The sequence below is a fragment of the Miniopterus schreibersii genome (genome assembly GCF_964146895.1).
Source record: "Miniopterus schreibersii genome assembly, chromosome: 5".
Classification (NCBI taxonomy): Eukaryota; Metazoa; Chordata; class Mammalia; order Chiroptera; family Miniopteridae; genus Miniopterus; species Miniopterus schreibersii.
In genome coordinates, this window is record NC_138106.1 from 44676047 (window position 1) to 44703414 (window position 27368).

The 27368-nt window shown below is 53.4% G+C and overlaps 1 protein-coding gene across 2 annotated transcripts; it reads left to right on the forward strand.

Moving 5' to 3' along the window:
* The first annotated feature begins 1576 nt into the window (after positions 1-1576).
* On the forward strand, positions 1577-27142 carry MELTF (melanotransferrin). 2 transcript variants are annotated; one of them, XM_081138140.1, is made up of 16 exons: positions 1577-1713; positions 2559-2713; positions 3834-3933; positions 6182-6364; positions 8702-8858; positions 9986-10053; positions 14586-14773; positions 15205-15385; positions 16102-16253; positions 17885-17981; positions 19128-19322; positions 20213-20369; positions 20461-20528; positions 22637-22824; positions 24258-24456; positions 24942-27142. In XM_081138140.1, exons 1-16 carry the CDS (start codon positions 1665-1667, stop codon positions 25019-25021), a joined length of 2217 nt encoding a protein of 738 aa, XP_080994266.1. In that variant the 5' UTR covers positions 1577-1664; the 3' UTR covers positions 25022-27142. The 2 variants fall into 2 exon arrangements, with proteins under 2 accessions (XP_080994266.1, XP_080994265.1); XM_081138139.1 differs by having other exon boundaries at positions 24939-27129.
* Positions 27143-27368: the final 226 nt, after the last annotated feature.

Genomic DNA, 27368 nt, shown 5'->3' on the forward strand with positions numbered 1-27368 from the left:
AACACAGATCCTGCCACTCCCTCCTGGTTGCTCGTGCAGTGCGCAAAATGAGCCTTTTCGTCAGTCAGGAGTGTGAGGTTTGCTAAGGACACTTTATTCCATCCCCTTAGGACAGGCCATAGCCCCTCTGCCAGGGCCACCTGCTAGTTTGTGTGAGTTAGAAAGAGGTGTCTCCTGCGCTTGATGACTCCAGCTGGGGATGGAAACACAGCTTGCACCACACATACTTCCCTCAGATTCTCCCGAGCAGACAGCTGTTAAGGCAAGAAGAAAGGTGCATTAGAGCCATCATGATACCTGCCTTTTACATATGAAGCCCAGAGAGAAGGAACTTGGCCGAGGTCACATGTGAGTCAGTGATAAGAGTAAAGCTCAGGTCTCCTGAAGCTCAGCCCCCATGACCATTTCCATGTGTGAGAAGCAGCAGCTTCGTGGCCCAATCAGAGGAGCCAGGGCTCCCTTCCCCAGGAAGCAGAACGGGTTGGAGGATTGACAGACTCAGACCCAGGGGTCCCTTCTCTCTCACCCAGCTTTCTTATTACACATGTCCTCTACCCAAGACAGGGAGGATCTCAGAACTGGGCGCTCACGAGCAGGTGATAAAAGATAAACACATAAATGGAGATGGATGGCTGAGTACTGATTTGTGCAGACCATTCTCCACGTCCCCAGCACACATGGAGCACTGCAGTTCTGGTCTACCTAGAACAGTGCTGCTCAAACTCTGCTGTGCACCAGAATCAAAAACATAGATAGTTGGCCCTACCCCTCAGAGGTGGGCCTGAGGATTCACGTATCTAACTAAAGTTCCAGGTTATGCTGGTGCCGGTGGTCTGGGGACCACACTGAAAACCACTGGGGTAGAAAAATAGACAACCCATCCTTTCCTCCCTCACCTTCATTTGCTTTCTGCTTCCTCCTCCTCCCCCTCCTTGGCCTTCTTCCCATCTTCCAAAGCATGATGGAATGAGCCAGGCTCTGCTGGGGACCTGGATTCCAGTTCCAGCTCTATCACTAAATGTATGACCTGGGCAAGTCACTCCCCCTCTTTAGATCCAAGGAGAGACAACCACCGAGAATGTGAAATCCCCCCACTGCCAGCTCCTTCCCTGCCAGGACCTGGGGACCAGGGTTTGTCTCTGTATCCCCAGATCCTCAGCGCAGTGTGTGCTTGAGAGGCTGGTGAATAAACCTGAAGGCCGCTGAGCTTCCAGCTGAGACGGAGATTCTCACCTCTTCTTCCGTCCACTTCCCCCTCTCCAACTGAACATGATATTTAGGGTCTTTCTAGGACAGGAGGAAGTGAAGATGCTCCCACGGGGCAGGCGATTGCTAAGGAGAGAGAGCCTGGAACAGCCCCTGAGTTGGGGGAAGCGGGCCCGAGGGCAGATCCCCGACTCCCCGGGACGCCGGTGTGCGCCCCAGGTGAGCCCCGGATCCAGGCCGCGGTGAGGCTCGCGCCCACAGCAGCCGAAGCTCCAGCAAGGGGCGCCAGAGAGAAGGCCAAGGTGTCGCGTCCGGGGCGGGCGGGTGCCCTAGGGGCGTGGACACCGCCAAGGTAGCCGAGGGCCGGGCCGGGAGGACGCAGGGAGAAAGCTGCGGCCGCTGCCCACCCGCTCGGACCGGACCTAGACCCAACCCGCGCCCCCGGCCCGGACCGCGCCATGCGGGGCTCGAGGGTGGCTCTGGGGCTCTTCCTGGCTCTTCGCTCCGGTGAGGCCCCCTGCCCGGCGTGGGAGCGGGGGCGGGGGTCCTGGGGCTCTCCCGCGCCCCTGAGCTGGGGGCCCCGGGGGCTGGGAACCCGCCGGGTCTCGCGGTTGAGGACGATACAGGGAAGTAGCGCTGACGAGGGCATTGTGGGATGTCCGGAGAACTTCGTGGAGGAAGCGGCATTGAGCTGGATCTCCGGACGCGCCAAGGGGAGGCGCGTGGCGGGGAGAGCCTGGGGTGTCCGCAGGGCGGCGGGAGGGTGAACGCTCTTGATGGGCGTGGAAGCCAGAGGAGGGTTTGGGGGCCAGAGCGGCCCCACTTCTCCCAAGTCCCCTCGGGGAGGGAGACAAGTGTGTGTGTGTGGGGGGGGGGGGGATGAGAGGAGAGGAGGAGCGAGATACCTCCCGGGACCCTCCAGGGCGCCCTGCAGGGTGCAGGGATGGAGAAAGGGGCGCAGACGGGGCCTCCGTGCGTCCCACCGCCCCTCCCACGGGAACCATCCGGCTTCCTCTGGGAGGACGCAGAGGCCTCAGGGGGGCAGGAACTGGCCTAGTCACAGAGCCGCAGGGCCCCCAGCCCGCGCCCCAGGATGGCAGGGAGGTGAGGGCAGCCGTCTGATACCCGAGAAACGCTCCTTTGTTTCTGGTAAAGGCCAGGCTCAGAGCCACTCATCTGCCCTGAACACCGGGACACATGGACCCACACGGCTCTGCCAGTGAGCCGGCCCTTCCCAGCCTGTGACGCCTCCCTGGGCCTCAGTGCCTGCAGTGGGAGGGCTGTGCTGCTGCGTCCGCAGTGGGGGCTGGGGATGCCCTGGGGAGCTGGGCCTCACTGTCCCCTACCCCCAGTGCTCAGTGGGATGGAGGTGCAGTGGTGCACCACCTCAGACCCGGAGCAGCAGAAATGCAGTGACATGAGCAGTGCCTTCCAGAGAGCCGGGATCCAGCCCTCCCTCCTGTGCATCCAGGGCACCTCAGCAGACCACTGTGTCCAGCTCATCGCGGTGAGTCCTCTCCCTTCCGCTCTGCCACCGGCCTGCCAGACAAGAGGGCTCTGACTCAGGAGGGAGCACACAACAGCCTCATTCACAAGGAAAGGCACTGATGTCCCCCCTGCCAGGGTGGGGCGATAGGATCTCCTGAATTTCCCAAGCAACAAGGGCCAGCCTGTTTCCCACCCAGGCCCAGGCCAGGCACTAGGAGGCTTCGGAGAGGCCCCTGCTCAGATATCTGAGGGGCAGAGTTTTTCTTCTACTAGATCCCTGCTAGAGTGAGGACACTGCCCACCCCACCAAGGGGAGCTCAGACAGCAGAATCCTCAGTGACCTGTAGTGATAGCTCACTGTGCCATGGAGTTTTCCAAAATGGGGCCCATGTGGTTTCTGGGGAAGGAAGACCAGGGGACAGCAGTCCTGGGTAGGTGAGTGGCAGGAGATTTGCTAACCTGGCACCAGTGAGACTCAGAGACAGGACTTTAGTGGCAGGACAGGTATGGAGGGAAGCCTGGGGGCAGGCACAGAGGGACCTGGGTTTTCATTCCCGTTCAGCCTTTGATGTGCCCCCAAGACCTAATCCAGTCTCACACTGACTGAGGGCCTGGGTCAGGCTCCACTGTGAGGGTGCAAACCAACTCTGTTGAACTATAATTCTACTCATCGATCCCATGACACACAGAGGATACTGCCACTTGTGTTTTAGAAGAAAAAAGACAGAACTGAAGAGGGCATGTATTTATGAGATTCAGTCTGCCTCTTAGAGAGAAAACCTGAGAAACAGGTTGGCAAGGCTGGGAAATGAGAGCGAAGGGGACAGTTTCTCTATGCACCATTTCGCACTGATTTTTTACTATGTACATCTATTATAAGTCCTATAAAATTAATATTTTTCAAATAACATAATTAGCAAAACAAGGTGAGCCCTTGGCCTAGGAGAGTTGTCACCTTGAGCCTGGTAAAGGGGGAGACCCATAGGCCCTGGTGGGGGAGGGGCCTACAAGGCTGAGCCAGGATGGTGTGAACCTCAGGGCTCTTCCTGGAGCCCTGGGTGGGTGTCCCTGAGCCCCTCCCCGAGTGAGATAGGGTGGGGTGAGGGCCAAGTGGGGGCTGACTCATGTGTTCCCAGCAGGCTCGGGAAGCTGATGCCATCACTCTGGATGGGGGAGCCATTTATGAGGCGGGGAAGGAGCATGGCCTGAAGCCCGTGGTGGGTGAAGTGTATGATCAAGGTCAGAGGGCCAAGTGGGAGGAGGAGGTAGTGGGGGACACAGGAAGCCCCTCAGCAGTGTGTCCTTGCTGGGCCTGGCCCAGCCCTGAAGCCCTGGAGCTGATGAGTAGCCCTGTCCCCAGAGCAGTCCTGGAGTCCTGGCCACACAAACATTCAGAGGAGGCCCTAAATCTCTCTTGACACCCCCCATCCCCCGAGAGCAGGGGTGCCAGAGATACAAAGGGCTGACCCGCATCTGTTCTTCCTCAAGAGGATCCCAACAGCCCCCTAACTTTCACCCACAAGCCCTTTCTGAGGGGCTGCCTCATGCCTGGTATAGTGTTGGGTGTGACTGCCTGGCTGCAGTGGATGAGGCGTCAGTAATGCCCAGCTCCCTCACACTTGGGTGGCATCTGTCAGAAGCAGCAGGAGTGGGGATGGGGCCAGGCAAGAGGTGATGACACACCAAACAAAAATCCCAGCTCTGCCCCTCCTTGTGACCTCCTGTGACCTTGGACAACCTCCACATCCTTGACTATAAAAGAGGATAGTGATCCCTGCGAATGTGTGAGCACCTGAGATGTGGCATGTGCTGGGCAATGTAAGTTCCTTTTACCCCATCCCTGTACCTCATGCCAGACACACCTCAGGCTCAGCCTACCCTTTGCACCTCTCCTACCACCTCCACTTGTCCAAGGCCTCCACTTGCCTCTGTCACAGCCCAGCTCAGTTATCACCTCCAAGGAGCTCCGCTGGGCCTTCCCGCCCTTGCAAAGGGCCTCTCTTTCCTGCTTTCCGGAGCACTGACTCACTCTGCTAAGGTCCTGCTCCCTTCAGTCTTGTTTTCTTTTTCTCATCATAGCAAGTCCCCTGAAGAGGCCCTGGTCCTCATCTTTGGTACCCAGCACAGTGTTGCTCTTGGTTACTTGTTGAATCAATGGCTGTCAGATGATATAGGACACAATCCAGCCCTGCAAGCCAGCCAAACTTTTCACTCGATGGCCAGAAACAGCCCTGCCTCTTTAATTCATTCAACACACTTATTAAGCACCTACTACATGCCAGTCATGAGCGTAGAGCAGTAAGCAAAAAAGAGCCTATTTCTGCCCTCAAAGACCAGGAGTCAGACAATAAACAAACAAACACCAAAAAAAAATACATAGTTACAAATGTGGTACATGTGTGAAAAAGTAAAGGCCATGAGGGAGAAAATAAGAGGTGTGGGGAGACCTATTGAAATAGAGCAGACAAGAGGGATTATCGGGGAAGTGACATTAAGTGGAGCCCAGACAAGAGTCCCAGGTGGGAAAGAGCTTGGTGTGTTCAAGGGACTAAAAAGAAAGGCACAGTGGGAAAGTCAGAGGGTGGGACTAGACGACCCCACTCAGGTTGCCAGGGGCCAGACTCAGGTGTGCAAGAAATAACACTAGCTTTGTTTTTTAGAACTCAACTTCATTCTGATCACAGGCACCCACCACCACAGGGCAGGCATCCATTCGCACAGCCCACATACTAATGATAGGGTGCCCTCTGGTCATCAGCCCCCAGAGATGAGTCATTCCTGTCCATGTGTGTGAATGGCCCCTTCTCGGCCACATTTGGCCCAGGGGAATCTTTTGCAAAGATACAGACTCTTGCCCACCCCACATGCACCCCGGTCAGGATCTTGAGTGATGTGAGACCACATTGTTCTATCTGTCTATCTACCTACCTACCTATCATCTCTCTCTCTCTCTCTCCTTTCCCCTCAGCACTAGGAAATCCCTTTTTCTAATCTGTGGGAAGCCACTGCCCTCCTCCCCCTGTTCCTTCCAGCCACTCTTCTTCCCACAACCACCAATACCATTCCCTCAATCCTCCCAAGTTCTCCAAAGGGCATTCACTCTTGGAAAACAAAACTTGCAGGCCACGTCTGCTATTGGTCCAGCTACAGAGCTCCCCTGACATGCACAAATGTAGCCCCAGCCAAGTGCCCCAGCCAAGTGCCAGCTGACTTGGGAAGGGAAGGTGAAAATTAACTAATGAAGTAATATCTCGAGATAATAGCTACCCCATGAGGCTGGGGGAGGGTGGGGTCTGTGGCTTGCACTCACTTGCTCTCTCAGTAACTAGAACCCCATGCACACATATGCGTGTGCACACACACACACACACACACACACAGGTTCATGTATGCACACACACCCTTCTCCCACAGCCTTCCTGGGCAGGGTCCCAGCCTCTCATGGCTTCTCCCTTGTGCCCTCACTCCTCTCCCCTCCTCCTCCTAGAGGTTGGTACCTCCTATTATGCGGTAGCTGTGGTGAAAAGGAGTTCCAACCTGACCATCAACACCCTGAAGGGCGTGAAGTCCTGCCACACCGGCATCAACAGGACAGTGGGCTGGAACGTGCCCGTGGGCTACCTGGTGGAGAGCGGCAGCCTCTCGGTGATGGGCTGTGATGTGCTCAAAGGTGAGGGCTTCGGGGTGGGAGGTGGAGGGGTGAGGGGAAACAGAAGCTTCTCCTGCTGAGTCTCTGGGTTTCCCCTCTCCTCACCTCATCCCTGCTCGCCTCGTCACAGGGCAGACTCCCCCAGGCTCGCCTTCCTCTTGCATCTCCTTAGAAGAACAGCACAGTCCTACCTCTCCCTGGGCCTCCAGACATCTAATCGGTGTACAGCTCCTCCTGTCTTTCAGAATGGCCCACCCACTGTCGCCACCATTTTAGTTTCCCCTGAGGGCCCCTTCAAAGCCCCCGACTCTCACCCACTTACTACGATGTCCTGACACCCAGGGCCCAGCCCCCACTGGGACCTGGTGCATCACCTGGCATAGACCTGGTGCAGGTCACTAATTCCAGAAACATGTCCTCAACTTTACAGAGTCAGAAACTCTATTTCTGGACCCAGACAAGCCCCTGACTTGCACCCAGAAAGCTCACAGGTAGCCAATCAGTGACTTTCTGCTCCCTGACCCGGCATTTGAAGTGGGAATTGGGCGGTCTTGCGGACAGGGCACTCTCCTGCAGAAGGGAATGGAGAGTGATCTGAATGGGGTGGTGGAGAATGAAACGCGTGGGGCAAGTCAGGTGAAGGCCAGGGGGTCCGGCTAAGAGCCCAGAGCACTTCATTCTGGTGGCCTGGGCTCTAGCCCTGCCTCTCATGCTTTGGGCTCCTTTTCCTGGTCACCTGCTGGCCACCTTGCTGGGTCGCTCTCTCCACAGAGCACACTATACAGTGCTGAGATGGCCCCTGGCACAGGACCACCACATTCTCAACTGCCCTCTTGGGATCGCACCCCCAAGAGCTTGGAGTGTTCCTAGGTAGAGTTTGGGGTGTCACCATATCCTTTGTCCACAGTGTGGTTTGCTCCACAGCTGACCAGCGCTTCTGGCAGTGGGTGCAGGATGGGGGATTTTGCAGGAAAAACAATGGTCTTTTAAAGCCCTGACTTTGCTGTCAGGTAGATGATCTGCCCTCAGATGGGTCACTCTACCTCCTTGAACTTCAGTTTCCTCATCTTGTAAAACAGGAAAATTAACAACAGTGCTGTGAGTTTAGGAAGACTGAGATAATTCACACAATGCATGGCACAGGGTATGTGCTCACCTCAGGGGGCTGAAGTTATTGTTAGTTCAACTTCCATACCTCTCGGTGGATACCTCACTGTTGTGCGGTGCATCATGTACACACATGCACAAACCTGCCTTGCACACACATGCACACACATGTACACACTGCCCCCATACCACCCAACCACGATGTAAGCCAGCACAACCCACAAAAGCCAGAAAGCCTTGTCCTCTCAGATGGTGGCCCGGTGTGGGTGGTTTATCGGTCACCTGGCACATTTATTAAATGTCTTCTCCCTGAGAGGATACAAAAAAAGATGAAGAAAGGGGGCCCACCCCAGAAGAGCTCTGTCCGGCTGGGTGATGAGCACGATGTGACTGGCAACCTGCTCGTCCCGCGTAGCACTGGGGTGTCCTCAGCACAGAATAAATATTTGTCAAGAGGGTGGACACGGGCCCTCAGAGCTGGCAGGGGCCTGGAAACCAGGCAGGTCCGACATCTTCATCCACGACCCCTCCCTCTCCTTCACCCCCTCCCCTCCCTGTAGTGAGCAATGTTGTCTATCAAATTCATTATATTCATTACATAATAATTTATTTCTTTCCCCACTTTCATTGATTACCCATACTGATTTTGAAATGAAACCCTCCATGAGAACAGTATCTAGTTGATATTTAGTTGTCCTTTGTGGTCATTTGGAGGTAAATGTTTTATTTTCCTGAGCCATTTTTGCTGTTGTTGTTGTTGTTAATCCTCTCTTGATATTTTTTTCCATTGCTTTTCAGAGAGAGTGGAAGGGAGGGGGAAGAGGGGGAGAGAGAGAGAGAAACATCAATGTGAGAGAGACACATCAACTGGTTGCCTCCCTCACACACTCCACCAGGGGCAGGGAGCGAACTCAAACCCAGGTACATGCCCCTGACCGGGAATGGAACTAGTGACCCTTCAATGTGCAGGCCAACACTCTAACCACTGCGCACACCGGCCAGGGACCTGAGCCATTTTTGAACAACAGTCACTCCCCAATGCCCACACTTTTGTGGCCCCAGTTTGGGAATCACTGATAGGATCCAGTTCCCAAGTCTTGCTCAAACTGAAGCCTGGAGGGTCCAGCCCTGCCCCTGGGGAACCCAGCCCTCAACTCCAGCCTGAGTGGCCTGAGCCCTCCCTAGGGGACAGGGGAAGGGGTCTGACCCTGCTGTTCAGCTGGCTGACCTCCCTCTTCCTCCTTCCCGCAGCCGTCAGCGAGTATTTTGGGGGCAGTTGTGTCCCTGGAGCAGGAGAGACCAGTTACTCCAAATCCCTCTGTCATCTCTGCCGGGGCAACGCTGCAGGGGAAGGGGTGTGTGACAAGAGCCCCCTGGAGAGATACTACGACTACAGCGGGGCCTTCCGGTGAGAGGGGCCTGGGAGGGGCTGGCGCTGGCTGAGCTGAGTCAGGGGTGAAGCCTGAGGTCACAAGAGCTGGGGAAAAACACCTAGGCAGGAGGGCCCTGGGGGAGTGTCAGTGTCCACTGCATCACATCAAAGAGCCCTTTATTGAGTTCATGTGCCCTGGTTGATTTAAAAACACCAAACTGAAATGTGCCAGACTGGATTTGCTCATAAGTCAACATGTTTGGTATATTTAGAGAGGTGAGGGCTCAGAGAGAAGAAAATGACAAAACGGCCTTTTGCCACTCCCATGTTCCCATTCTGGTCTCAGAGCAGCAAGGAGGGCTGTGGGAGTGGGGGTGGGGGTTGGCGGGGACCCCCTGATTCAGGCTGGCACTTTAGATGAGTTTGCTGTGGATCCAAAAGAGAGTCTAACAGCTGTCTGCCCACAAGCGAGGAACCGTGCTCTGTGGGGACTGGAATGGAAACTTTCTGAGTCCCCTGGAAATGGGGAGCCTGCTAGTACCCACGCTCCAGGCTGGGATCTGGGTAAATGCAATTTTTAGCACAGAGAAAAAAAACAGTTCTCTGTGCTGTAAAACAGAGACTGTCGTCGCCCACCCCACCTCTCCTGGTGTCATCCGCCCAGTCCAGTCCCTGCTTATTTGCTGGCTATGGAGACCCAGACAGCCCCTTGGCCCTGACCTGCCTCCCTCATTGGGCAGTGGCATATAGAGAATACATAAAAGTCCTGGTCCCTTGCACTCAGGGTTTTCGTCATGGCATGAGAAGGTCTAGTCCAGTCCCTGCCTCAGGACAGAGTCATCTTCAAAACCCCCTGAGCCGCAGGGCTGCTGCTGTTGCTGTAGCAGCTGCCATGGGAGCTCCTTCTCCTTTGAGGTCCCAGCTGTACAGGCTCTAACTCTACAGGTTACAAAGAATCTCTCCCCATGGGAACCACGTTCTTAGCCCCAAGTCAGAGGTGGTCAGGTTAGGGAGGCTCCACAACTTGGCAAAGCCACACAGAGAGCTAGAAACCCATGGCTGCCCCCACAGCCCGGGCCAGGCCTCCAGAGGTGGAGGATGGGCAGAGGCCAAGAGGCTCAGGAAGCTCAGCCCCATCCAGTTCACGGGTTTCTCCTCTGCAGGTGCCTGGCCGAAGGGGCAGGGGATGTGGCCTTTGTGAAGCACAGCACGGTGCTGGAGAACACTGATGGTGAGTGGGAGGGACCGGCCTGGGGACCCGCTTGGGGCCTGGCCACAGGAACAGGGAAAGGAAGAGGTGGGTCTCAGCAGCGAGGTTCAAACTGCTCTGCGGGCGAAGGGGCAGGGAAACAACTCTGACCGGCCCAGATTTGTATTTGGCATTGGGTTCCATTTCCACTTGAAGACTGGGTTCTGCTTTTCCAAAAACTTTGCAAACCTCTGCACTAACTCTCACAACAGCCCCTTCCTGGCATTTTTCTCTTAGCTGAAGAAGCCATCACTTTATCCCTGGATGAGGTATAATGTGTTGAACCATTAAATCATTGTCATTTAAATTTTTTAAAAATTTGAAATAACCAAACTTTAGAAAATTTGCAAGAGTAATTCAAAGACCTCCCCTTTATTCTTTGCCAGGATACCAACTTTCAGCATTTGCCACAGTGAATTATTATTCTTTCTGTATGTATGTGTTCTTTGTGAACCATTTGATGGTATGTTTGCCTGCGTCACAACCCTGCAATACTTTAGTATGTGTCTCCCTGCCACAGCAGTTATCAAACTCGGGAAATGTAACATTGACACAATACTGTTATCAGAGAAATGTGTGGATGGTCTTTTTCGTTGCTTACAATATCTTGAGAAAAAGGATTTTCTGAGGCTCACACGAGAGGATGAGTGATTTTTATTTGCGTGGAATTACATGTCTGAGTTCCCATAGTCCCATTTCCCTTAATCCAGTCCTGAAAGATGTGCAGCTGGGGATTCAGCAGAGCTAGAAGCAAAGCCTGTGTTCAGAGTTTCTGTTCCATGGTGGAGCTGGGTCCGGTGTAACATTAAGCTAGTTGCCGTTCATTAGTCCATTGTGTTTGGGCTCCACATGGCTGTGGGCCATGCGGCAAATGCAGGAGCAGAGAAGCCCTGCAAGCCAGGAGTCAACCAAGAGCAAGCGCACATGTGAGCCAAGAGAGTGAATTCCTTTGTTTGAGGAATTAAGTATCCCTAATCTTGCTGAGCTTGCAGTGGCCATGCCTACTCTGGCAATGACCTGTTCCCAGGTGTGACTGACAGGAAAGTACCTTCACTATTTCACCCAGACTTTACTGGGCATGGGTCTAAACTGCAGCTTCCTGGCAAAGCTGCCAAAGAGCATGCCCATAATATTTGGCCTTCCCTTTGCTCCTTTCCAGTTTTTCATAAGTAGGTTAAATTATAACAGTATCAATACTATTATTTAATCTATAGTCCATATTTTAGATTTGTTAATTGTCCCAATCCGTGTTCTTTGTAGCAATTTTTTAAGGCCAGAACCTAATGTAGGATCACATATGGTATTTAGTTATTAGGTCTTTTCATTTTTCTTTAACTTTGAACAGTTTCTTGAATTTTTTGTTTGTTTTATTGTGACATTGGCATTTTTGAAGAGTCAGGCCAGTTATTTTATAGAATGTCATCTAATTTGGATTTGCTTAAGGATCACTTTTTTTAAATTGAGGTATAAGTTATATACAGCAAAAATGCTTCCTTTTTGAAGTATAGTTCTACGAGTTTTGCCAAAAACAAACAGTTGTAGCCCTGGTCGGCATGGCTTAGTGGTTAGAGCATTGGCCAGTGCACCAAAGGGTTGCAGATTCGATTCCCAGTCAGGGACAAATACCTGGGTGGCAGGTTTGATCCCCAGCCCCCTGGTTGGGGCACGTGCAGGGGGCGGCCAATCGGTGTAGTTCTTTCACATTGATGTTTCTCTCTCTCCTCTCTCTCCCTCGCTCCATTCCACTCTCTCTGAAAATCAATGGGGGGGGGGGCAATTAACAGTTATATAATCACCACCACAATCAAGGTGGTGATTGTGACAGACCCTTCACCCCAAAAATTTCTTCTAGTCACCCTCACCCCTACCCCACCCTGGCAACCACCAAGTAGACTTTTGTTGCCATAGTTTTGCCTATTCCAGATTGTCTGAGTATTGTCCATTTTAAAAAATCAGTTTCTTTTTTTGTTAACCTTTGCCTTTTAAATCAGAAGGTCCATCATGTACTCTGACATTTATGAAGGCAAACAATAAGAGCCAGATTATAGGGAGAAAAAAGTGATCTCAAAAAGGAGGAAGCACATAGGATTATCTCCAGAGCAGGACAATCCTATGAAAAGAAGCAGCAGGGACTTGGACCCAAGATGAGTCAAGTAAAGGAGAATTTGGAAGGTGGGGAAAGAATAGGGGTATATTTGGTCAAAATCTGCTCTTTTAAGATTTTGATGGTATTCTAAAGAAATCTAAGGAAGTAATTTTTTATGGTTTCTTTAGCATTTTACTACAACTTTGTGAGGCAGACAAGGCAAATCCTATCATGCCCATCTTTTCATTAAATTTATTGGGGTGACATTGGTTCACAAAATTATATAACTTTCAAGGGTACAGTTCTATAACACATCATATGTATATTGCATTATGCACTCACTGCCCAAAGTCTAGTCTCCTTCCATCACCACGTATTTGACCCCTTTACCCTCTTCATTCTCCCACACGCCCCTTCCCCCTGATAACTACCCTTCTGTTGTCTGTGTCCATGAGTTTTTGTTTTTGTTTGTTTTGTTTGTTTTTATTTTATATCCCACATATGAGTGGAATCCTATGGTTCTTGCCCTTTTCCATCGGACTTACTTTGCTCAGCATCATATGCTCAAGGCCCGTCCATGTTGTTGCCAATGGCAGCGTTTCACCCTTTCTCATGGCTGCGTAGTACTCCATGGTGCCCATGCGCCACGTCTTCTTTATCCAGGCCTCTACTGCAGGTCCCTTGGCTGTTTCCATGTCTTAGCTACTGTGAAGAATGCTGCAGTGAACATAAGGGTGCATATATCTTTCCAAATAAATGTTTTCAAAGTTTTCAGGTAGATACCCAGGAGAGGGATTGCTGAGTCATAGGGTAGTAATTTTTTAAAGAGTGTTCATGCAAAAAAGATTGATAAAGGAAAAGAGTGGCACTGACATAAATGTCTAAAGTAGTGAAGTTATATGATTTTAATTGCCCTTGGCCAATGGAAAACAAGAATGGAAGATCGAAATACTTAAGTGATCCATTTGCCTTACTGGAAGGCCCAGTGATCCCCCAGAGTTTTATACAAAGGTTTTGCAGGAGTTTAAAAATAGAGAAAAGTTAGGAAGTGGGGAGAAAATGACACTAAATAATTGTCAAGAGAGAGTGCCATAGATTATTATGCAGTCATTAAAAATGACCTTTATGGCTCTGACTGGTGTGGGTCAGTGGTCAGAGCATCTGCTCATGCACCAAAGAGCAGCCCTTTCAATTCCCAGTCAATGGCATGTACCTGGGTCACAGGTTTGATCCCCAGCCCCGGTTGCGGCATGTTCAGGAGGCAGCCAATCAATGCATCTCTCTCATATCTCTCCCTCTCCCTCCCTCCCTTCCTCTCTCTAAAAAACGGAAAAAACATCCTCAGGTGAGGATTAACAACAACAACAACGAAAAGATCTTTACGGAGTTTTCTAAACTATTACTTTCTTGGTTTGGGGTTTTTGTTTTTAAATAGCTTTGGGGTAAACAGAGTTTTCATGATCCCCACAAATAATCGTTTCCCTTCTGTTTCCTAGCAGAGGCTTATCCTCCTCATTTTAAAAGTAGTTTTCTTTAAGATGGTTAGAAACTAGCCTGACTGGCGTGGCTCAGTGATTGCGCTTCGACCCATGGACCTAGAGGTCACAGTTCGATTCCTGGTCAGGGCACATGCCCGGGTTGCAGGCTCGGTCCCCAGTAGGGGGCGTGCAGGAGGCAGCCAGTCACGATTCTCTCACATCATTGGTGCTTCTATCTCTCTCTCCCTTCCTCTCTCTCAAATCAATAAAAACATATTTTTTAAAAAAATAAATAAAATGGTTATGTGGGTGAAGCTTTGAAGAGTTACCCTTTCCTCTCTGGGACAGGGTTCTGGGTGATTCTGTCAGGGTTTGTTTCCACATGGCACCCTGCCCCCTGCCCTCTGTTCGGAGCCAGATTTAGTACCCGATGGCAGCAGTGACCTCCTGGCACCTCTCTCTCTCATCTTAAGCTTCTCTTCTTCTCTTACTCTTTTTATCTTTAATAAACAGTTTAGTTAATATGTGTTGTATTATTACCTAAAATCCATCTTATTAGTAGAAATTGGTGAGAGGTAGAAAATTTAAGAAAATAGACACAGTCTATCAAAACACCTGGTCTTGTACAGCCCCCAAGCTCCCCTCCATTCTGAGTTCTGGTCTCACCTCCTGGTGGTCTGGGTTCTTACCTCCTGGTGAAGTTCTGGGTTCTTACCTCCTGGTGAAGTTCTGGGTTCTCACCTCCTGCTGCCGTTCTGGGTTCTCACCTCCTAGTGAAGTTCTGGGTTCTCACCTCCTGAAAAAGTTTCTTTTCACTGTGGGTCTGTGGCCCATGACACCCTAACTTCTCCCCAGGCTCCCTCTCATGGGCTTTCCCTGAGGCCCTTCTAAGACACACACCCTCTCCAGCAGACAGGATTTGGCTCACCAGAGGTTTCCCAATTTCCCAGGAAAAACCCTGCCCTCCTGGGGCCAGGGGCTGCTGTCACAGGACTTCGAACTGCTGTGTCTGGATGGCAGCCGGGCTGACGTCACTGAATGGAGACAGTGTCACCTAGCCCGGGTGCCAGCTCATGCTGTGGTGGTCCGGGCTGACACAGATGGGGGCCTCATCTTCCGGCTGCTCAACGAAGGCCAGGTGAGTTGAAGGCACCCACACAGCTTCCTGAGGGGTGCGGGCCCTTCTTGTTTCTCACCAGGGTGGGAGCTCAGGGCTAGAAACATCCTGAAGCTGGGTGAATAATGTTTTGCTAAAACCACTGCTGACAAGAGCAGCAAAGTTACTAACTGCTGGGCACACCAGTTTTAGTTTTGCCCCATTCATGCCACCACTGCCCCACCCCATTGCTTGTTCTTGGGCCCTGAGTCCTCTGTCCAGTCAGCTGAGTGTGACAAAGCGGAACGCACTGGGAAGCTCAGAGGAAGGAGAGAGGTGGCTCTTCACCCAGCCCTCAGAGTGGGCGCCCGCCCTGAGGGCACGGGAAGAAGGTGGTGGCACCTGCAGGAGGAGAAAGGGGGGATGCACCCCTGCAGCACCTCACCAGCCCCGCCCCACCCCTTGACACACAGCGTCTGTTCAGCCATGAGAACAGTAGCTTCCAGATGTTCAGCTCGGAGGCCTATGGCCAGAAGAACCTGCTATTCAAAGACGCCACCTCCGAGCTGGTGCCCATCGCCACACAGACCTACGAGGCATGGCTGGGACCTGAGTACCTGCGTGCCATGAAGGGTCTCCTCTGTGACTCCAACCGTAAGTCCACCTGTCTCTCCACCCACCGGCTCAGCCCAGCCTGACTGCAAGGGTGGCAGGACTTTCTGGAAAGGTGGCCAGGGAGGACACCACTCCAGGAGGGGAACCTGTCACTTCCACTGCCCTGCCTCCGGAGGTTTGGGGAAAAAACATCTCTAGAGTTGCATGGGCTACAGTTCCCTGGGAGCCCTGCCTCTCCAGGGGGTGGGATCAAGGCCACCAGGGTCTGTGCTGGGAAGGGTCTCCTCACCCTCCACACTGAAGTCATCGAGTCCTGTCCTCCCTCCACAGTGCCTCCCTCTTCCTCCCCACACATAGCCACAGCCCTGGCTCAAGTATTGTCTTGAGCCTGGACTACTGCAGTGGTCTACACATGGGCTTTCTGTCTCCAGCCCCGTCCCCACATCTCCTTCACATACAGCCAGGGAAATGGTGGGCCACTGAGTTAGATGCATGGCAACCATGATCTTCCTCAAGCCTCCTCACGGCTCCAAGAAAAAGGTAGTTATCCCGTTTCTGTATGAGGACACAGGATCAGATGGTTAAATAACTTACCCCTCATTGCTAATGAGGGAAAGAGCCAAAATGTCCTTGGATCTGACTCCAAGCTCTTCCTACTGAGGTGCGAGCCCTCATGGCCCCCACTGCACAGGCCTTGTTCAGGGCGCCCCTGAAGCAGGCGAGTATGCAGTGACCATGAGCTCACACTCACACAGGGCTGCCCCACTACCTGCACTGGTGTGTGCTGTCCACTCCTGAGATCCAGAAGTGTGGGGACATGGCTGTGGCCTTCAGTCGGCAGAGGCTCAGGCCGGAGATCCAGTGTGTGTCGGCTGAGTCCCCCAAGCACTGCATGGAAGGAATCCAGGTGGGGGCCATGACCAGAGGGACAGAATGGGCCCTGTGGGCGAGCTGGGACAGTGCCTGGAATGGTCCTTACCCACCCCCTCTGCCCCCACAGGGCAGCCTGGGGAGGAGAAGGTCCACTGTGACAACTCCACGGGGAAAGGGGAAGAGGAGGACCCACAGGGACCAGCCACCCCAGGGAACAGGGCAGGGGGCTGTTTCCCCTAGGGGATCCCAAAGACTCCTCCTTACTGAGCAGGTGGCCGGGAGCAGGAGTGTGAGGCTGGCCCAGCTCGGCCCTGGCTGACCTGTGGCCTTGGGCAAGTCCTTCGACTTTCTGTGTCTCAGCTTCCCCTTGTGCACAATAGGGTGGGTGGACTTGGATCATTGTTAAACATTTTGACAGCAACACGCAGTCAAAAATACATTTTACATCAGTCACAGTCTAGTACACAAAACTTTACTTTCAAATATATAGGTTTAAAAATCCTTGGCCCTGGCTGGGTAACTCAGTTGAATGTCATCCCGATAGGCCAAGGTTGTGGGTTTGATTTCCGGTCAGAGCACATACGAGAATCAACCAATGACTGCATGAGTGAGTGGAACAACAAATCGACTTTTCTCTTTCCCTCTAAAATCAATCAGTCAATCAATCAATCAATCAATAATTCTTTATACAGAGAGATATGAGACAAAACAGTATTTCTCCTTACTAAGTATAATGTATGCTGATAGTTTCTGTTCTCTTATATTCTACTTTCTTTTTTAACGTTTGTCGTGGCCCACTACATTGACTTGGCATTCACTAATATGCCTGCCACCCACAGTAAAAAGCATTGATCCTGGTCCCAGAGGTCTATTCAGCTCTGTCTTGCTTCTCTGACTGGAGGCCAGGTGGTGGCCCGAGGCCCTGCAGTTAGGGATGAGGTCCTACCATGGCCACAGGTGTCCCAGCAGCTCCTGGGTTCCTGGCATCCTCCCCTCCTGCTTTTTAAGAGCATGTAGGTGGGACCTGATGGTGAGGAGCTCTTTTCAGGATAGTACCCAAGTGCAGGCTGGACCACAGCCTCTCAGGAGTGTCCGCCTGCCTCCTGAGATAGGGAGGCCCTGGAGCCTCCTTCACAGGCCTGCAGATGCTTCCTTTTAGGACGTGGCTCATTCATCCATTTGCACAGACATTTGACAAATAAGTCTTGCACCCGTGCTGTGTGCTCGCCCTTGGCCAGGTGCTAGGGATACGGTACAGTGGCCCAGGCCTCTAAAGGCTGGCATTCTATGGGGAGAACCCATACCAAGCAAAAGGGCAGGGATCATGCTAGGTTCTGCTCAGGAGACCTTCACAACCATGAGACCCTTTCCTGGCAGCAGGATACTTTCAGAAAACATTTGCTGAAAAAATGAAACAAACCCCATGAACGGGAGTGCTGCTGGCAGTTGGTTTCGGGCCTCTGGTCCTCCAGGCGCCCCTCTTGCCCACACATCTTCATAACGAGAGGAAGGGGCTGGTGGGACAGGATGGGGTCACCAGGGGAAGGGAACCTGACGCCAAAGTCCCCAAGAGACCTGGCCTTGGTACTCCCTCTATCACATTCCCACAGCCAGAGCCATCCTGGAGCCCACCCCAGCCTGGCCTCTCTTTCTGTCCACCCACAGGCAGGGCAAATTGACGCTGTGACTCTGAGGGGCGAGGACATTTACACAGCAGGGAAGACGTACGGCCTGGTTCCTGCGGCTGGAGAGCAATATGCCCGTGAGTGCGGGGACCAGGCTGCTGGCTTTGGCTGGGAGGTGGTTGATATTTTTTTTATATATTTAGAAACTCCCCACCTTGGCTGTTTTCAAAAGCTCCAGCTCTCCCTCACTGCCTCCGTCCTGGGCTGGCTGCTGGCTGTCGCAGGCAGGCACCTCCCGCCCCAGGCGTCTGTGTTCCCATCCAGTGACTGCAAGTCTGGCCAGAGTCAGCAAACTTCTGCTACATACACTTCCTCTTCTTCCTTTTTAATCCTTACCCAAGGATATTTTTTCCATTGCTTTTCAGAGAGAGTGGGGGGTGGGGTAGAAACATCAATGTGAGAGAGACGCATCAATTGATTGCCTCCCACATGGCCCCGACTGGGGCCCGGGATGGAGCCTACAACCAAGGTATGTGCCCCTCACGGGAATCCAACCAGGGCCCCTCAGCCTTCGGGCAGACACTCTAACCACTGAGCCAGACGGGCCAGGGCTCTCTTCTTCTTTTTTAAACAACCCTTTAAAAATATAAAAGCCAGGTCGTACAAAACAGGCTGAGTAGTTTACCGACCCTGAGCTAGAGGCCTCCTGGGCCTCGTCCAGCCTCACCATGCAGCTCACGGAGGAGGCCCACCTTCCTGCCAGCTCATTCGCACCTTCCAGGGGCCTGGGCTGAGGCCTTGGTGCTCTGTCCTCTTAAGTGGTGACCACTGGTCCCTTCCACCTGGATGTGAAAATTCTCTGGGCTTAGAAAAATGCTTCTGCAGCCTCAGCTGTGCTTCCACCTTTCTCCCAGGAGGTGACAAAAATGCCACCTGGGTGTAAAGAAAGAAAGAAATCCTTCTGGGTGAGGACTATTGAAGGGAGAGGAGGTAGAAGAAAGAACTGAGCTGCTTCTCAGCATGAGGGGACAGGCAGGGGTCCCACTGCCGAATGTGCTCCCTGCACATCCACCAGCCAGCCCTCAGGCTTGGGCAGGCATGAGCCTGTGCACCCAGGGCCTGGACGCCAGGTGGGGAGAGCGGGGGCAGGACCTCAGCTCTGAGGTGCAGAGCAGCGGGAGGGAGGGGTGAGGGAAGGAGGGCCCCCTGGGATGTGCCCTTGTCCTTAGCCCAGCTGAGGCCAAGAAAGCACCAAGAGGCCTCACTGCCGTCTCTTCCCCCAGCGGAAGACAGGAGCAACTCATACTTCGTCGTGGCCGTGGTGAAGCGGAACAGCTCCTACGCCTTCTCCCTGAACGAGCTGCGGGGCAAGCGCTCCTGCCACTCTGCCTTGGGCAGCCCTGCTGGCTGGGACATCCCTGTGGGCGCCCTGGTGCAAAGGGGCTTCATCCAGCCCAAGGACTGTGACGTCCTCACAGGTGCCACCCTCCACGGGAACACAGACACACTAAATCCTCTTTGGGGTTGGCTGGGGTTGAGGACCCTCTCCCAGCAGGACCCCACAGAAGGCAGCCCTGGAGAAATATTCTTGGCCACACTGGTGACAGGGGTATCTGGTGGTTCTGTGGAGGGTGTCAGGGTGCCACCACCCACTTACTGACTCAGAGTGGAACTGGCTCCAGTGGGCAAGGGGAGAGGGATGTGCACGGGTTCTCAGCCCGTATTGCCACCATCCAGTCATGGGGCTGCCCCCACCCCCAGCAGCCCTGGCGGCTGGGGACCTGTTGGAAAGTGGTTATCCATCTGCAAAAGTGCTGAAGAAGACACATTTACCAAGCACCCACCACATGCTATCTGTGGGTCTTCCCCATGTGTTAAATCATGCACATTCCTGGTGAAAGGAGGGCAGGAGGAAGCTGGCAAGATCCTTCAGCTGATGCACACACATCTCTATCCTGGCTGGCACCTCAGTAAAAACAACACTTTTCTTTCTGACCACCTGCACAAGCACACAGAGGGCATTGGGATTGGCTGCTTCCACTCCCACACAGCTGGGCAGGTGCTCTGACTGGAACAAAACAGCCTATGAGGTAGTGAGTTCCCCATCTCTAAGGGAGTTCCAGGGAAGACTGAGTGACCACTTAGTAGGTTATCCATGGGATTCCTACATCTAGACAACCTCTGTGTTCTCCCATCCCTGTCATTCTCACAGGATGAGATTTGCCACTCTGAGCTGCGTAGCTAGTGGAGCAGATGGGTGGCCTTGAAACAAGGCCAGGCGGGGTGGGCAGACCTGTGGGGGAGCAGCCCTCCCATCTCCTTCCTGTGTCAGCCGCTTAACACAGCCCTTTCTTTCCCTGCGCCCCAGCGGTGAGCGAGTTCTTCAGCGCCAGCTGCGTGCCCGTGAACAACCCCAAGCTCTACCCGTCTTCGCTGTGTGCGCTCTGCGCGGGGGACGAGCAGGGCCACAACAAGTGCGTGGGCAACAGCCAGGAGCGGTACTTCGGCTACAGTGGTGCCTTCAGGTACTCTGGGGGGCCTGGCATGTGGGCCTGGGGCCAGGCACAGAGGTTGGGACCCTCCTGCTGACACCTGCTTTGGCCTCTTGTATGGCAGGTGCCTGGCTGAGAATGCGGGGGACGTTGCCTTTGTCAAGCACTCGACGGTCTTTGAAAACACAAATGGTACATGAGGGGGGCTGGGGCCAGAGCAAGGTCAGATTCGGGGGGGCGGTGCTGCTCCCCATCCCCAACACAATCCAGGCAAGGAGTGTTGCTGGGACTGGGGACCAAGCAACAACGGGAAAGACTGAGTGTAAAAGTCTCTGCCCCTTGGGGATCCCAGGGCCCCAAGAGCCTCATGGTAAGATCAGGACTCTGGCCGCACATCCAGGAACACAGGACATGCAACACTGTTTACTGTTCTGGAGTCCAAATCCATATTCTACCAAAATGGTAGCCACTCAATCTCAATCAATGTGGAGACCCTCTGGGATATTTGTGTGGTGTGGGGTGGTGACAGGGGCCTCTCTCCATGAGGCCGTCTCTTCGCAGCAGCATCTGGTCTTCAATCCTGAGCAGGTCAATGGCAGGTGCGGGGAGATCATTCTGCAGCCCTCAGGCCACAAGAGGGAGGGCACACCTCCACTCCTGTCACATGGGTGTGTTTTTCTCTGGGGCCACCTTCCTGGGCTCCTTCTGGGAAAAAGAGCTCAAAACTCTGTGCTCCAGGACGCCTAAGCCCACACCTGGGGTCCCGTCAGGGTGCAGGGCCTCTTAGCATGCACCACTTCCCTCCTCTTCCTGTTCTTCCTCCAGCAGAGAATTTATTCATTCTGGAGACTGGAGGCCGTTTGCCTCCAACACCTAGCATCTGCATTTTCTATATATCCTGCCTACACCCAGGCTTTGAACCCCCAAACACTAGAGGCACAGTCTTTTTCACTCTGTCCTAACACATCTCTGCCTAGAAACTCTGTGTAGAAAAAGGCATAACATGGCCCGAAGGGCAAGTGGAGGTTGATGAAGGGAAAGCAAGACATGTAGGGAAAAACATCCGGTGGTATTTCAAAACTCAGGTCCCACCCTGCCTATGAAGGTCACCACAGCTGCAGACCAGCTGCCCAGCCTAGCTGGGAAGGGCTCCAGGCCCTGTGGCCACAACTCCTCTCCCCTGTGGACCTCCCACCAAGAGCCCTGGGGATCATCCCCAGGAGGAAGGAGCGGAGCTTTCCTGAAGGGGCCTGTGAGCCCTGCCTGGCCCTGGCTCCGTGTCCTCTGTGGTCAAGGAGACCTCTCGAGAATCATCTACAGTGAACACACACTGTCCAGAGTTGCTCATTTCCTTTTATTTTATTTTATTTTATTTTATTTTATTTTATTTTATTTTATTTTATTTTAATATGTTTTCATTGTTTTAGAGAGAGGAGAAAGGAGAGAGAGAGAGAGAGAGAGAAACATCGATGAAAGAGAATCATCGTCTATCCAATGCCTCCTCCAGCCCCCTGCTGGGGATCGAGCAGCAACCCAGGCATGTGCTCTGACTGGGAATCAACTGGTGACCTCTTGGTGCATGAATCTATGCTAAAGCACTGAGCCACACTGGCTGGGCTCATTACCCCTTATTTTTATCTCCACTCATGGGCCCACCTGAAGTTCCTTCTGGAAATAGGAAGAGGGTGGGTACTAAGTGAATACATGAAGACATAGAAATAATGTAACTCTCAAGGGCAGTGTTTCTCAGGAAGTCCTTGGGCCAACCTGCTTCAGAACCACTAGGGTGCTGGGTTAAAACACAGGTTCCTGGGCCCCACCCTAGACCTACCAAATGAGATTGCAAGCGGGGCTCTTGGAACTGCCTCTCATGGGTCCACACATGATGTTATATCCCAGCTGGTTTGTGAACTTCAGCTGCTAGGGGAGGAGGTCAACCACCACCTTTAGGAACCCATCCCACCCTCAGGCCTGAGACCTGTAACACACAGATGGAATACTTTGCCTTAAGAGCCTCAGTTTCTTCACCTATAAAATGGGAGGTGATCATACCTGCCCTGTGTTACTGTTGTGAGTATGGAGCTGTGCTTGAAAAATGCCTGTCACATAGTAGGTACTCTATTCCCTATGAACTGTAGCTCCTGCCAACACTGGACCAGCTGGGCTCTCTCATCCAGCAATAGAGCAGAGCAGCTGGAGAATGGAGAGTTCTGGGAAGCTGGGCAGACATTGCCACCTCTCCCCAGTCAAGACTTTGGGGATCCAGGAGCAGAACAGCCTCTCTCTCTTCCTCCTCTCAGGCCACAATTCTGAGCCCTGGGCTGCTGCGCTCAGGTCGGAGGACTACGAGCTGCTGTGTCCCAATGGGGCCCGGGCCGAGGTGTTTCAGTTCGAAGACTGCAACCTGGCACAGATACCCTCCCATGCCGTCATGGTCCGGCCGGACACCAACATCTTTGCCGTGTATGGACTGCTGGATAAGGCCCAGGTGAGTCAGGGCAGGGTTCTGCATCATTATGGGGGTGGATGACAGAGGTGAGCCAAGCCCCCGGGACATCTCAGTCTACCTGGAACAGACCAGAAGAAGCCGAGGGTACCTGGAGGGAAATTGCTGTGATTTTTCACTTAGCCAAGGACATCCCTCCAGCCTCTCCCCACTCTGTCTCCTGCATTATTAATTTTCCCTTCTCAGCTGGACCACTCTAATGATGGTCTTTTTAGCATCTTAAAAACAAAACAAAACGAAAAACCTCTCTTGGTCTCACATCCTTTTGTAGCCATAATCCCACTGCCCTTTACAACAAAACTCCTTCAAAGAGTCATCTCTGCTCTGGAGCCACCAATCCTCTCCTTCTGGTCTCTCTTAAGGATGGAGACTACTCTAAACCAGCCCCCACCAGGGCCCTGAACTGCCCCCTGGTCAAGGGCACAGTGCCCATGTTGCTAAATTCAGTGGCTGTTTCCCAGTCCGCATCTACCTGACCTCTTAGCGGAACTGGCCACCGCTCCCTCCTCCTGAAGTTCAGCTCCCTCCTCCTGGAAGCACTCTCCCGCTTGGCCCCTGGTCCACAACTGCCTACCTTTCTGGCCACTCTTCCCAGTCTCTGGTTCCTCCTCATTTCCCAGGCCTGTAACTGCTGGAGTGCCCCAGAGTTCAATCCTAAACCCTCTCTTCTGCTGCGCCTGCACCCATGGATCTCATCCAGCCCTATGCCATTAACTTCCATCAATACACTGATGGCTCCTAAATGTACATCTTCAGTTTTGTGCCATCCGCCCTTCAGCCTCAGACTTGCATCTTACAACTGCGTGCTTGACATTTCAACTGGTATTTCTAACGGGCATCTCACACTGAGCAGTTCCAAGGTTGGACACTCTTCTTGCCTCAGTCTTCCCCATGCCAGCCTTTCCATTTCCTCGGGAGTCCTCTTGGACTCCAGCCCTCCTCTCATGCTCTACATCCAACCCATCAGTAAATCCTGTTGGCTGCACTTTCAGAATACATCTAGAACTTAATCCAGGCTGTCTGACAAGAGGGTCCTGCTTCCTAACCCACCCCCTCTCCCTTACTCCCCCTCTTCTCTCTAAACCCTCTGACATGACGTGGGGGAAGGACTCTGTGTGGATGTGCATTTTTCTGGGGACAAGGCTGATAGCTTTCATCAGACCCTCAAGAGGATCTGTGAGTCCCCCTCAAAAATCGATAGCCACTTCCCTTCTTACTACAGTAGCTTCATCGCATCTTACTCCGAATCCCCTTTGGTGACAGAGGTTGAGGAGTTGTCCAGCTTGTGATTTCAAGTCAGAGTCCTGGTGCCCTGACATTCCCTGCTCTCTGGTTCACCGCATGTAGAGCAGTGACTAGCAGGCGGCACCTGGGTGAGCCCAGCTACAAAGCAGTTCTGCTTGTGGTGTTTCCAGGACCTGTTTGGAGATGACCACAATAAGAATGGGTTCAAAATGTTCGACTCCTCCGACTATCATGGCCAAGATCTGCTTTTCAAAGATGCCACGATCCGGGCAGAGCCTGTGAGGGAGAAAACCACATACCTTGACTGGCTGGGCCCCGACTACGTGGCGGCTCTGGAAGGGATGCTATCTCAGCAGTGCTCCCGCGCAGGTAGGCCGGGCCTGCTGGGCCACAGCTGTGAAAGCCCTGGATGGGCAGGTTCCCAGCCCACAGAGGAAGAGCGGGTGTCCTGCCACATTTCCCTGCATCATTCTGAGCCTTTCAGCTGAAAACCTTAAGTGAACCCAAGGGCACTCTAGGTCGTTACAAATGATCAAGGTGAAGTGTCCCAGGAGGGTCTGAACAGGAGGCTGCAGATAGAGCAGAAATGCTGGCTGTGTAACCCACACAGACCTGGGTAATGAACAGAAATGCTAAAAATAATCTTGCAGAAAAGATGAGGCAACTACATAAATATACATGTAGTATAATTTTGAAAGGAATGAATATGTGAAAAAAAAAAAAAAACCCAAGGGAAAGAAAAATTGTAGCAGCATAGAAAGAGGCAGCCTGGGTGAGATGAGTGACAGAAATGTCCTCCATCAAGTCCTGCCGAGGTGCCTCAGGGACTAATGCCTGTGTTTCATCCCCAGCAGTCACTGCCTCCAGGGCCTCCCTGCTCTTGCTGTTGCTCCCACTGGCCCTCGCTGCCGGCCACCTCCAGCTCTCCCTCTGAAGCAGCTCTGGGCAAGCCTCCCCCTCCCTTGGAATGGAAACCTACTCAGAAATCTCTATAAATAAGGTGGTTCTCAGTAAATCCAGCTAACACTCAGAGAGAAATGTGATGGGAGGGGAAATGTGAGACACCACGGAGCTCTTCAGAGCTGTGATCCCAACACTGAAGTTTCTGTGATTGCGTCAAAGTGGAATAAAGATGGATGTTAAAGAAAAGTCCCCCAACCTCCAGTTCTCAAGTTGGACCTGAGCAGGTCTCTCCTGCTGAAACCCAGCCTCTGCCTCCCAGGCACCACCTGTCCCTCTGCTACCTGAGGCAGCTGGCCCGCCTCCCAGTCACGGCCCACCCACAGGCTGGCACTGCCTCCCTGCAAACCTGCAGGCTCCCGCTGCATGGGGCCTCCCTCACCAGGCTTGGGCTTGGAAAAGGCCAGTTACCAAGGAAACAGGCTCAGCCAGACTTCCCACACGGTCCCCTCTGCTGGAGCCACCCGGGGGGCCTGGTGAGATGACAGGGCCTGCCAGCCCCTCCCCTGCGGTTCCCACTCTCCCCCTCTGAAGAACGGACACCGAACCTCGCGTCAGCCCCCGCTCCATCTGTGCCCGCTCCATCTCTGCTCCAGCCTCCCTCCTGAGGACACTGTGTCTGTCCACCAAGGCATCTACCAGATGAGGCCACAGCCAAGCCCTCCAAGGAGGCCAAGCCGCTGGGCACAGGCAGCCCTCATTCTCGTCTTCGGCGGCTTAGTGCGGCCCAGGCCATTGGATCCCAGTGTGCTAGGCTGGCTGGGGCAGGGAAGCCAGGGCTGGGCCATGGGGATGAAACCCCCCGGGGCCCCTCAGACAAAGGAAACGCTCCCTAGTAGTTATTTTTCAGGGGTAGAGGGCTTGATGCAGGGTTGGGTCTGTTGTAAGGGGGCTAGGCCTCAGAATTAGACATGCCGTTTCCCTGCCAGTCGGTGAATTCGGCTGCACCAGGCTCTGCGCCGGGGTGAAGCCAGTCAGCAGGAGTCCCTACTCCTACATTTCCTCCTCTTCAGCTCCATCTCAGATTACCCCCTTGTCCCACCCCCAGTGGGATGCCACCACCCGGCAGCCACTCCTGTGCACCTGGCAGCAGCCGCCTCCAGACTGAAGGGCTCAGCCCCAGGGACCACGCAGGGAGCCCTAGGCCCTGGAGCAGGAGGCAGCCAGCCTCTGGGGCAGCCGAGGACCTCTGAAGAGCTGGGAACGGGAGATGCCATTCTGCTTCTCAGAGGAGCCACAGGCCCAGGTGAGGTACTGACGGGAGCAGTGTCCCCTCACAGTGTGACGAGGGGGTCTCCTACCCAGCCCTGTACCAGGTGGACCTGAAGCCGCTCACTCCAGAGGAAGGGTCCCTCTTCCTGTCCACTGTGAGAGTCAGCGGGAAGTGCCTGGAGAGGACCCTCTCTCTACTCCATTATTGCCACGGTTGTCTGAGAAGCCAGAAGTTTCCAGAACTGCCAGCTCTTACTCTGAATTTTGTTCCCTGAAAAAGTAAAGAGAGAGAAGAAACAGGAGCAAGCCACCCTCGTCAGCAGACCAGGAGCCGCGTGGGCCTGGAGCTATTTCCATCTCAGTGTGCGGGGGGCCTCAGGGACACTGATGACAAGCTGGGCTCCCAGTGCTTCGCCCCCACCTGTGGGCGTGGGGACAGGTCCCTTCCATCTCTCAGCAGCAAAGGCGGCCCCTGCAGCATCCTGACCATAGTCATACCATCCTGAGGGGTCTTGGTCTCCATGCTGGGCAAGCCCCCACCCCACTGAGAGCGGCCAGGAGGAGCGGCCTCTGCTCTTAAGCTTTGTACCGTCTTTGCTGGGGGAGCAAGTGATTCTTCTCTGACCTGATGACTGATTTTTTTTTTTAAGGAATATTTGTGCAGTAAGAAGTGTATTTCAGTGTGGCTACCCTGGGTCACTATGGGTGACACCTGTACTGTGAGCCACCCAAGGTGTGACCTGTGTGAGTGCAGTGTGACGTTTGATCACCAGGTGATGGCAGGGGGGCCTCCACTGTGTTAGCGCTCATAGAAGATGGTTTGTTTTTTCAATAAAGCCAAACAACCCTGCACCTGCTGAGGCTTGGGTTCTGATAGAAACTGTGCTGCTGACTGGTTTTGTCTTCTGAGACGGTCAGAGGCCAACCTGCACCAGGTGACTCCCTGCCCAGAATGGCAGTGTCCTCTCAGAACCCTGTTCCCTGAGAACCAGTCAGGGACCAGTCTGGGCCTCCAGCCCATGAGGCCCAACTCCCCTTTCCAATATGGACTGGTTCTCTGGCCCCATATCCTGGCACATCCCAGCTGCCTCAATTCCCTCAGCCTCTTG